We start from the raw sequence: 13077 nt of genomic DNA on the forward strand, positions 1-13077 counted from the left end.
TCTTCTTGTATTGAACTCCATCACAATTCAATATACTTTTTGTTGGTACTAATTTTATCACCAACAAATTGCACTATTGGTCAACTTAATTAGTAGAGATGGTAATAGGGTAGGTAGAGGCCGAATACCTTAATCCACCTCCTCGTTCTCGCCCTGTCCCTCATATGAGAATGACAAAGAATCCTTGTCCCCTCTCTATAAAAAAATTTGCCTCCCCTTCCCTTCTCTATCCTTGTAGGGAAATTTACCCATACTTTTCCCTCCTATAGTGGTGTGCATAGTTCGGTTTGGTGTGACTTGAGAGTTTTTTCAAACTAAATTAAAAAAAAATGGCTTGAAAAATTTACAAACCAAATAAAACTATTTTGGGTTTTCAAGCTAAACTAAAAAAATATGGTTTTGTCCAATATAGATTACAATTTAAACTTATTAAAATCATTCATTTATAAATATGAAATATATATATATATATATATATATATATATATATATATATATATATATATATATATATATAATATATATATATATATAATATACATATAAAGAAAATGACAAAATAAATATGAAAAAAATAAGTAAAGTTGGCAATTTTTAACACGACCTGTTAACTTGATATAACACAAAAAATATTGGGTTAGAGATAAGTTTTTTAACACGAAATTTATTTCAAGTTTACCCAACAAGACTCAAAATTAAATTAAGTAGTATTAATATTTACACAAAAGTAACCTAACATAATCTGAATCAGCTTAAATATTTTGAAGAAATATTACTGTAATAGAATTTACTAGGAATCAATTATAGAAATGTTAAAAAATAATATTAACATCAGCTAAAATCTTTATAGATTGCATATAGTTATATTTTTATATAATTATAATTACTCATATTACTGTTTATTTTTATTTAAATATTTTATTTTATTATTAAGTAGTAAGAATTTGATTTTATTAATCAAATTATAGACCTTTTTTAAAGTTCTATCTCATTATAATTATATGTTGTATCCTTATAGTAATAATTTGAAATCTTTACAAATTGTATATAATTATATTTTATATAATTACAATTACTCATATTATTTTATTTTATTATTAAGTAGTAAAAATTTAATTTGGCTATTCAAATTATTGACGTGTTTTAAAAATCTTAATATATAAATTTTTAGACCATTTGTCAATAAGACAAAATATTATATTGTTTGTTTTATTAATAGTATATTAGGGTAATTTGGTGAATAAATTAAAACAATAAAATATTTTGGAAAGTAAAAATAATAAATAATTTTAAGTCAATTTGGGTTGGGTCAGGTCAACTCGAATATTAAAGGGTTGGTTAAGAATTTAAAAATGTTAATAAAATTCTAATTTGAATCGGGTTAGAGTTGAATGTCTTTAATATGAAGCCTGAACTAACACGACCTGATAACATGAACTACTAGGTCTAAAAATAAGTTGTGCACCTAATTATATATTGAAAAATTTTATTAAATATAGTTTTATATATATATTTTTGAAAAATATAGTTTACAATTTAGTTAAGTTAAAAAATTGTCCATATTGTAACCCAAATTAAATTTTTTTTTTTAAATTTATCAACTAAAACTAAACCAAACCAAACCGTAATTTTTAAACACTCTAGTTGGTTTTACAGTTTCAACCAATTATATACACTCTTACCCTCCCATCTTCACTAAAAAAATAATAGTGTATATATATTATGTGTAATAATTTAAAACTTTTATATGTAATTCAATATATAAATATTTAGATAATATATTTAAAAAATAATAAATTTGAAATATATTTATTTTTATGTCCAACTGTGAGGATTTTAATTGTACTTATCTTTATTAGATAACTCTCCGCCTATTCAAAAAGGAACAAGCTGAAGATCCAGTTTTGATTGTTCTCTGTTATAAAATTAACTTAATCAATATGACAGATGAAGAAATTAAAGAAGAATTGATGGAAGGAAGTAAGAAAGTATTGAGAGAATGCTTTTATATATGAACTGGATGCAGAGAAGAGAAGAGAAAAATTGTGTTTACATGAAGAGAGGAGGGGGTATTTATAGGCAATTTGCCGCCCCTCCAATCAACAAAGGAATCAAATTTTCCAACTTCATTAATGCATTCACACTCCTTTGGTTTCTCCTGCGTAAGCCTTGCCAATTTCTTCTTCCATGTGCTTGCAATAATAAATACGTTCCCACTGCTTTTCTTGACTTAATTTGGTGGAAAGCCACCTGGCTTTATAACACTCCCCCTTGAATTTCCACCACTTACAGATAATTATATTAACCTTATTAAGGAAAAACCCAGTGGGATAAAAACCAAAGCAAAGGAACATAATTATTAAATGTCCTGTAAGTTGGCGTTGGACGTGCTTAAACTGCCTCATTAAAAACCTTACTAGGAAAACCCAGTGAGACAAAACCTAGTGAAGGAAAAAAGAGTACAGAGCACCTTTTGTTCAATATTGGATAAACTTCCAAATTTTTCCTGATGAATACTCCCCCTGATGAACGCTCCCCCTCTTTGTAGTAAGATTAACTTGGTTGCTTGTTGAGCCGTTGCATACCGATGTTATACACTAACTTCTCAAATGTCGATGTCGGTAGTGTCTTAGTGAACAAATCTGCAAGATTCTCACTAGATCTGATTTACTTGACATCAATCTTTTTACTCTGTTGGAGCTCATGAGTGTAAAAGAACTTGGTGAGATATGTTTAGTTCTGTCTCCTTTGATGTACCTATCTCTAATTTGGGCTATACATGTTGCATTGTCTTCATATAATATGGAAGGAGTGTTTGAGGTAGAAGGAAGACTACATGCATTTCGGATATGATGAATGACAGACCGTAACCATATACATTCTCGGCTAGCTTCATGGAGAGCTAAAATCTCTGAATGATTTGAAGAAGTTGCAACCAAGCTCTGCTTAGTGGAGCGTCATGATATAGCTGTGTCATTATAAGTGAAAATATATCCCGTCTATGAACGGGCCTTATGAGGGTCAGAAAGATAACCAACATCTGCATATCCAACCAAACTAGGATTTTTAGGGGATTTGACAGAATAGAATAATCCTAAATCTCTAGTTCCACATAGGTAACGAAATATATGTTTGATTCAATTCCAGTGGCGACGAGTTGGTGCAGAGCTAAATCGGGCCAATAAATTAACTGTAAAGGATATATCCGGTCTCGTGCATTGGGCCAAATATAATAAGGCTCCAATGGTATTAAGATATGGTACTTCATGACTAAGTATCTTTTCATCTTCTTCTTTAGGACGAAATGGATCATTTTTTGGATCAAGAGACCGAACAACCATTGGGGTGCTCAAAGGATAAGCCTTATCCATATTAAAGCGTTTTAATAATTTTTCAATATACGCTGTTTGATGGATAAGTATTCCATTTGAATTGTGCTCGATCTGTAGGCCGAGACAATATTTTGTTTTCCCCAAATCCTTTATTTCAAATTCTTTTTTCAAATATTCAGCAGTTTTTAAGAGCTCTTCAGGAGTCCCAATTAAATTCATGTCATCAACATAAACTACTACAATAGCAAATCCCGATTTTGACCTTTTGATAAAGACATATAGGCATATAGGGTCATTCACATAACCCTCTTTTTTCAAATATTCACTGAGGCGATTGTACCACATACGTCCGAATTGTTTTAATCCGTACAATGATCGTTGTAATTTAATTGAGTACAAGCCTCTTGAATTGACATTTTTTGCTTCAGGCAATTTGTATCCTTCAGGGAGTTTCATATAAATTTCAGTGTCCAAATTTTTATACAAATAAGCAGTAACTACGTCCATTAGACGCATATCCAGTCCTTCAGAGACTGTTAAACTGATTAAATATTTCAATGTGATTATATCTATCACAGGTGTATATGTTTCATCAAAGTCTATACTAGGCCTTTGGGAAAAGCCTTAGGCTACAAGCTTGACTTTATATCTAGCAATTTCATTTTTCTCATTTCTTTTTCTCACAAATACCCATTTATATCCAACGGGTTGTACGTCTTGAGGTGTTGAAACTACAGGCCCAATCACTTGACATTTTGCTAGGGAAGCTAATTCTGCTTGAATTGCTTCTTCCCATTTAGGCCAATCATGTCTTTGTTTGCACTCAACCACAGTATGTGGTTCAAAATCATCATCATTCAGAATTTCAGTAGCTACTGCAAATGAGAATATATCATCAATTATAATTGTTTCACGATTCTACATTTCTTGTGTATGAACATAATTTAAAGATATTTCAATATTCTCATTTTCCTGTTCTTCAGAATTTTGTACCACTTCAGAGGTTTGTGTCACTTCAGGGGCTTGAGTCTCTTTAGAGACCATAACCTCTTCTGGAGAAATATTTGTTTGATTATTTGTCTTTCTTTTTCGAGGAACAGCGTCCTTTGATCCAACAGGTCTACCATGCTTCTGGCGTGAGGTAGATTGATCAGTCACGATTCGAATGGATTGTTCAACAGTCACATTGATTCTTGTTGGTGTATTAGCAGCTGGAACATGTGATCTTGTCACTTTTGCCGTATCAACAAATGCATCAAGCATTTAGTTGGCAATAATTTGTAAACGCACTATCCTCTGAACTTTAGTTTCTCACTTTGGGATTGCGAGGATCTAAATGAGACATGGTAGATACATATCAAGTAAGTTCATGTCTAACTTCAGGAGGCATTTTCTTTTCCCTTAAAGATGGGAAAGTTGTCTCATTAAAGTGACAATCTGTAAATCGTGCAGTAAAAAGATCACTTGTTAATGGTTCCAGGTACCTAATAATGGATGGTGAATTATATCTAACATATATTTCCAAACGACGTTGGGGTCCCATTTTTGTGCATTGAGGGGACGCAATAGGGACATATACAGCACAACCAAATATTCTCAAATGAGATACATTTGGTTGGTAACCAAGAACCAATTGTAGGGGAGAATATTGATGATAAGAAGAAGGTCGCAAGCGAATTAACGCTGCAACATGTAATATAGCATGTCCCCACATAGAAGTAGGTAATTGACTTTTCAGTAATAAAGTGCGTGCAATTACCTGGAGTCGTTTGATAAGAGACTCAGCTAATCCATTCTGTGTGTGGACATGCAGGATTGGATGTTTAACCTTAATCCCCATAGATATGCAATAATCATCAAATGTTTTGGAGGTAAATTCACCAGCATTATCTAGCCGTATTGACTTGATCGAATAATCTGTGAAATGTGCCTTTAATTTGATAATTTGTGCTAACAGTTTAGCAAATGTAACATTTCGAGTAGGCAATAAACAAACATGAGACCATCGTGCAGATGTATCAATTAAGACCATAAAATAACAAAATGACCCACTTGATAGATGAATAGGCCCACATATATCCCCTTGAATCCTTTGCAGGAATGATGAGGAGTCATCTCCAATTTTGGAAGAGGATGGTCTTATTACTAATTTGTCTTGAGAACAGGCGGTGCAGAATTGTTCACTAGACAATAAAATTTTATGATTCTGTAATGTATGTCCATGTGAATTTTCAATAATCCTACGCATCATTGTAGATCCTAGGTGGCCTAAACGATCATACCAAAACATAAATGTTTTTGGATCAACGAACTTCTAGTTCGATACTACGTAGGTTTCAATTGCCTTTATGATTGTACAATACAATCCAGATGATAAAGCAAGCAATTTTTCTAGTATAAGCCTTCTTCCGGAGGTATTACTAGTTATACAGACGAATTCTACACCATTTTCATTCATGGTTTCAAGATGATAACCATTTTTTCTTATATCTTTAAAACTCAGTAGATTTCTTCTGGATCTACTTGAATATAATGCATCATTGATGCTTAATTTGGTCTCATTGTTTAACATAATTGTGGCTCTTTCGGAGCCTTCTATCAGATTAATTGATTCTGATATGGTATTTACTTTAGCTTCGATTAATGCTAAAGTTAAGAAAAATTTCTTTTCCTTAAGAATTGTGTGCGTTGTTGCACTGTCCACCAAACACGTCTCCCATATCAGCTTTTGAAGTCAACGTTTCAATTTTAGAGTCCATTTCCTCTCATTCAAAAATTACGTTAGTTATAACATACACAAAATATTGAAAGGAAGAAAGACAAAATAATATTTATGACTTATAAAAATCTTGGGCATCCTTGTCACTATTTAAGTGACCTATATTGTTATTCTTTGAAAGAAGATTTGAAACATCAAGAATCATTAGATCTACAGGATCTAACTTATTAAAAATTTAATACTTATGGGTGTTTGATATAGATCCACCCAATGTTTGTGTGTACTACAGTTACACCACCAATGATATTTATAACCTCACATATTATTTTGTGGTTTACTCTGCATTACAACTACTTCTGGTAGTTGCGTTCACTTCAGGGAACGATATATAACGAGAAAAAATTAAGTCAAAATTTTCTTCTCCGATATTGCTACTACAAGAGCATAAAATAAAATGTGGGGAATATTTTTCTTCCACATTTAGGAAAAGATTTTGAATATTGTAGAGTTATACTAAATATAGAGTCATTGAAAGTATTATTGAATCTGATGTTCAAATCTATCTTTCAAATTTCTCCACAAATTTAATAGATTTATCATTATATCCACAAATTTAATCCTTTAGGGATATGATGTCGAGAAATAATAGCCTTGTGTTTGTCCTTCTGGGACATTTTATTTGGTCAATTTTTCAAGACCCATAAATTATAAGTGGAGATTTATGCAAAAAGCCCATTTAATATTATTCATCTAATTTTAGGAACTTTAGGTTCAATTATTGTCATATTTACAAAACTTCTGGTTTTGTAGATAATATATATGAGTTAATCTTTAAAACTTAAGGTTCAAATATTATCTCATATTTATAAAACAGCTGATTTTGTAGGAGAAATATTGGGATTAATTTTGGAAGCTTTAGGTCCATATATTATCCCATATCTACAAAACTTCTGGTTTTGTGGTTGGTATTCAGAATATTATAAAATGTATTTTGATTATATTTTGGACTTCAAGTCCATATTTTTCACACTTTATGCAAACTTCAGGTTGCAAAGGTGATATCATTATTAAAATAAAGACTTTGATGAAACTGGGGACTTCCGACCCATATATATGTATTCTCATGATTTTACAAACTTTAAATTGTAAATCATAAAACTTGGAACTCCGGGCCCATATATATGATTTTCTCACGATTTTACAAGCTTCAGGTTGTAAATCGGATATAAATAAAAATAAATATTCAAATAAATAAATATGCGAATAAATAAATATTCAAATAAATGAAATACAATAAAAATAAACATTTAAATAATATCAGGACTTCCGGTCCAGATTCTTGGTTTTGTAAACTTCAGGTTACAAGTAATATTTATGACTTCAGGTCACAAATTTATAATTTCGTAAACTTCGAATTACGAATGATATTCAGGATTTCAGATCCAGATTCATGATATTCAGGACTGCAGGTCCAGATTCATAATTTTGTAAACTTCAAGTTACAAATAAGATTCAGAACTTCAAGTTTAGATTTATGATATTCCAGACTTCAGGTTTAGATTCAAGAGTTTCAGGACTTCAGGTCTAGATTTACAATTTTATAATCTTCGGATTGCAAATATGATACAATTATAAAGAAAAATTAAGCAGAAATATAACATAAATTACTGGGACATCATAACTGGGATATCCGTATTTATAATATATAAGCTACATAACGATATAATGGAAAGATATAATATATCTGAGTTGATCGTGCTGATAACGTGTTATAAAATTAACTTAATCAATATGACAGATGAAGAAATTAAAGAAGAATTGATGGAAGGAAGTATTGAGAGAATGCTTTTATATATGAACCGGATGCAGAGAAGAGAAGAGAAAAATTGTGTCTACATGAAGAGAGGAGGGGGTATTTATAGGCAATTTGCCGCCCCTCCAGTCAACAAAGGAAGCAAATTTTCAAGCCAATTTTCCAACTTCATTAATGCATTCACACTCCTTTGGTTTCTCCTGCATCACCCTTGCCAATTTCTTCTTCCATCTGCTTGCAATAATAAATACGTTCCCACTGCTTTTCTTGACTTAATCTGGTGGAAAGCCACCTGGCTTTATAACATTCCCATCTTTATTAAAAAATTCAATTTTATAGACCAAATTATTATCTCTATTAATTAATTAAATATGATCGGCATTTTTCGCATATAGTCTCAACTTTAGATCCCGTTTGAGATGGTCCTGAATATTTTAGTTCACATACTATAATTAATCTTGGAACATTGTATAATTGAAGAGACGGGTCAACATATTTAATCCAAGTCTTTCTTCTTACAATTTTTTATATTTTCCAGGAATATTTAATATTTCCAGGAAGTTGTTGGCTTGGTGCTCTCATACAAATTTTTAATATTTTCCACAGAAGTTGGCTTGGTGACTTTTTGACCTTGGAGCCCTCATTTTCTTTTCTGTATCTTTAATCATAGACAAGAAGATGGGCTTTTGCACTTTCATTATTAAATTACGGTATATATATATTTTTTTAACAGAAACCTGCTCGATTTGATCAGATCGTAAGGTCGCGAGTATAATAATTGGACCTATTATATCAGGTATAATTCAGTGTTTCACAGCTAATACAATTCAAATTCAGGTCTGCAGCTCTACCACTTCTACTAATTTTAGGGTCAATTGTTGCATTTAGCAAGAGGATTACTGAAATATATTTAGGAGCTAAAGGACTTTTTACCATCCAAGTTTTAGTGAAATAACAAATATATAATTATAATAGATAAAAAATTTATATATTTGTCATAAAGGAACTACGCTCCATTGAGGACAATGGGTGTCGTACAAATTTGAAAGATGCTCATTGTCTAACAAAGTTCGAGCCTCCAACCATCGACAATCACTGGTGGGCGGAGATGTGAAGAATTTGGGGGGAGGAGGGGAAGTCATTTTTTCAAAATTGAAAATTGAAGGTAAAATATTATTTTTTAAAACTTGAGAAAAAAATAAAATAAAATTTTATATTTTGTAACATTATTGTTAAATAATAGTTTTTCTCTTATATTTAACAGTAATTTTAAGGAATGTTTAAAAATATATAAGTGTTTAGGTTTTTTACTTATTACGAATATATTTTTATAATTGAGATAAAACTTAGTGGGAAATGACTCTTTTTGGCCTATGTTTAGCTAATAACATTGTTAAAAAAAAAAAGTTTTGCATTGTCTGTGCTGATATATTTACTGAATAATACTGAACAAAAAAGATTTTGCAGTGCTTGTGTTTTCCTGCACCTGATTCTTTGGTTCATGTTTTAAAACAGACTTTATATTACAAATTATAAAAATTACCCCCAAACTCAAAGACAGTCAATTGCCCTTCATATCTGAAGGGTCTATGAATTAGCCAATTTCCAGGAAGTTGCCCTCAATTATTTTCTTCTAAGCTGGATGTAAGACTTTCTGATTGTGGAGACATCATCTTCTTTACTATATCTTTAATTATCAGCTACCTCCAAAAATAAATAAATAAATTTTCTGAAATGGGTTTTCGTTTTCATTCTGAAATATCTATTTTACCCTCTGCTTCTCCATTTTCTGTGTGTCCACATCCAAATAGTTTTTATCATTTCACCATAACAGTCTAGTTTTATTATTTTTGTGGTTGAAAATGCTGGAAACGCATTCTGCTACCCCTCTCCTATCCCGCACTGATTGGATCAGGAATCAGTCTAGTTATTTGCACAACTACAACACCAAGTTTGAGAATCTCAAGGCACAATTTGAGAAACTTACCCTTGTCAGACAGCGTGTGCTGCATAATATTGAGGTTGCTAGAAGAAATGGAGAAGAGATTGATGAGGACTTTCAAGAGTGGATGATTAATGTCGACAAGCTCATCGAAAACGCAGTTAAGATTTTTTTAGACGAACGGAAAGGAAAGAAGAGATGTTTCGGGGGGTTATGTCCTAATTTGGGAACCCGGCATCAGCTTAGCAAGAAAGCAGCTAACGAAGTTAAGTCTATGGTTTTACTATTGTCTCAAGGAGAAAAATTCCATGAAATCTCCTCCCGTACCATTCCAGAGGACATTTCCAGCTTGGTTACTTCAAGCCAAAATCCCTTTATTTCTTTGCGGAACTACAACAGATACTATGAGAAACTTGTTACTGAAGTTGAGAAGCTGATGGATGACAGGGAGCGTGTGCAGCGTTTGATAGAGGTTTCTAGAAGAAACGGAGAATCGATTTATGAAGATGTTTCGAAGTGGATGATGAGTGTTGGAGAGCTTGTTGATGATACAAGAAGGACTTTTGAAGCCTTTAAGCAGAAAGAAAATGGCCGATGTTTCATCGGGTTGTATCCTGGTCTGAAAGCCCGTTACAATCTCGGCAACAAAGCAGTGAGGCAACTGAGGGCTGTTGCTGAACTCCGGGGAGAAGTGTTCGATAGAGTTTCTTACACTATCATTCCACCCAACGTATGGCATACTTCTACCAAAGTTTACGAGAATTTTGGATCAAGAATGTCCACTTTGCAGGGTCTGTACAACACATTAAAGGATCCTAATATCAACATAGTTGGGGTGCATGGAATGGGTGGCATTGGCAAGACTGTGTTAGTGAAGCAATTAGCAGCTCGAGCCGAGAGAGATAAGCTCTTTGATGTTGTGATTTTTGCAGAGGTAACTTCAAGACCAAACATAAAAAAGATTCAAGGAGACATTGCAGATCATCTGGGTCTGATGTTCCGTCAGGAGGGTGAAGGGGAAAGAGCACTCAGGCTAATTGATCGATTGATGCTAGAGAAGACCGTTGTTGTAATATTAGATGATATCTGGACAAGTTTTAATTTGAGGAGAGTTGGAGTTCCTGTGGGAGACGATCATGAGATGTGTAAACTACTGCTAACATCAAGAGATGGTGATGTATTAAGCCAAATAGGTTCTCAGCGGAATTTTTTTGTTGATGTTTTAGATGAAGAAGAAAATTTTGATCTCTTTGAGAAAATAGCAGGTGATTCTGCTGAAAACCTGGAGTTGCAGCCCTTAGCATTTAACATAGCCAAGGCATCTGGAGGCTTGCCTCTTGCCGTTTCTTCAATTGCAACTGCATTGAGACGCAAGGACATAGCTACATGGCGCAATACATTGCGAAGTTTGGGACAGCCATTATTGAATAACTTCAGTGGGATACTTGCGGAAGTTTACTCAAGTATAGAGTTGAGTTATAATCTTTTGAAAGGTGAGGAACTCAAGTCAACTTTTTTGCTTTGTAGTCCGATGAAGTATTCTGGTGATATTTCCATCATGGGATTGTTAAAATATGGAATGGGTTTGGGTTTATTTAAAGAAATTTCTAGTGTGGAAGAAGCACGAAATAGAGTATATACATTGATTCACGAACTCAAATGCTGTTGTTTGCTACTCGATGGTCATTCCAATGAATGGTTTTCTATTCATGATATTGTTCTTCTTGTTGCCATAACAATTGCATCTAGAGATCAACATGCATTTACACTGAGAAATGGGGCTATAGATTGGCTAGATAAGGGTGCACTTAGAAAATGCCAGGCAATCTTCATATTGGACAGTAATATTACAGAGCTTCCTGAAGGTTTGGAATGTCCACAACTCAGTTTTTTCTATCTTCTTGCTCAAAATTCAATTATGAAAATTCCAGACAGTTTTTTCAGTAGAATGACACAACTCACTGTTCTAAACTTGACTAAAATGCACTTATCACCATTACCTTTCTCACTTTGTATCTTAGTAAACCTTCGGACATTGTGTTTGGATCAGTGCATACTGGGAAATATAGCTGGTATTGGAGACTTGAAGAACCTAGAAATCCTCAGCTTATCACATTCTGATATTAAGTTTTTGCCTAAAGATATAGGTCAGTTGACTCAGTTGAGGATGTTAGATATGAGTGGTTGTTCCAAACTAGAAGTTATTTCACCAAATGTTATATCAAGTTTATCTCGCTTAGAAGAATTGTATATGAGTAATAGCTTTCTTCGATGGGAAGTTGAAGGGCTCAGTATGGAAGGAAGAAATGCTAGCGTTAATGAGTTGAAGCATTTGGCTGAATTGACATCTTTAGAAATATGTGTTAAAGATGCCAATATTCTACCAAGAGATCTTGTTTCTAAGTTGAGAAGATACAGGATATTCATAGGTGATGTGTGGGACTGGTTCAGTGAGTATGGAACTTTAAGAACATTGAAACTCAAGGCCAATACCAGCATTTTTCCGAAGCGTGGGATTACCAGGCAATTGAATGGAATTGAAGAACTATACTTGGATGAATTGTTGGGTGTTGACAACGTTCTTTATCAATTAGATGGTGAGGGTTTTTCACAATTGAAGCATCTCCATATTCAGAATAATTCCTCCTTGCAATGTATTGTTGACCCAACGGATCGTGAACCTGGTCATGCTTTTCCCAAATTGGAGTCAATGTTTCTTCACAATTTGGTGAACTTGGAGATGATGTTTAAAGGTCGATTCACTAAAGAGTCGTTTTGCAATTTAAAAATCATAAAGGTGGAAAAGTGTGATAAGTTAAAAAATGTCTTTTCATTTTCTATTGCTAGAGGGCTTCCACAACTTCAAACACTTAATTTCAATGGGTGCAAAAAAATGTCTTTCGAGAGGCTGGAACTCTCCCTCTTCCTAGCTACTGCTCTTCTCCAAAAAACTCTGCCCTTTTCTCCTCCAGGTTCCCTATTTCTAACTTCCCCTCAGCTCCTTTTCCATTCTGGCATGCCAGCTCAGCCTCCAGCATCTTCACAATTTCTTTTTTTTCCAGCAGATCCCAAAACTTTTGCTACTTGTCTATTGCTTTTTCTGCTTTTGGAGTTCTGCCATCTGGAGCCCCCATATACTGCTCACTAAAGTCACCGCCACTGCTGCCATCTGCATTAAAATTGCAGTCCTCAGCCACCATGATTTTATTCCTAGTGTCTTCCTCTGCATTTTCCTCTCCCCTTGCCTTCCCTCTGCCTTTCTTCTTCTTCA

The 13077-nt window shown here is 33.2% G+C and overlaps 1 protein-coding gene across 1 annotated transcript; it reads left to right on the forward strand.

Moving 5' to 3' along the window:
* The first annotated feature begins 9726 nt into the window (after positions 1 to 9726).
* Positions 9727 to 12680, forward strand: LOC123195677 (disease resistance protein At4g27190-like). Its single transcript, XM_044609494.1, has 2 exons — positions 9727 to 12534; positions 12654 to 12680. The coding sequence occupies exons 1-2, from the start codon at positions 9727 to 9729 to the stop codon at positions 12678 to 12680; spliced, it is 2835 nt and encodes a 944-aa protein (XP_044465429.1).
* Positions 12681 to 13077: the final 397 nt, after the last annotated feature.

This window comes from Mangifera indica, chromosome 14 (assembly GCF_011075055.1).
Source record: "Mangifera indica cultivar Alphonso chromosome 14, CATAS_Mindica_2.1, whole genome shotgun sequence".
Classification (NCBI taxonomy): Eukaryota; Viridiplantae; Streptophyta; class Magnoliopsida; order Sapindales; family Anacardiaceae; genus Mangifera; species Mangifera indica.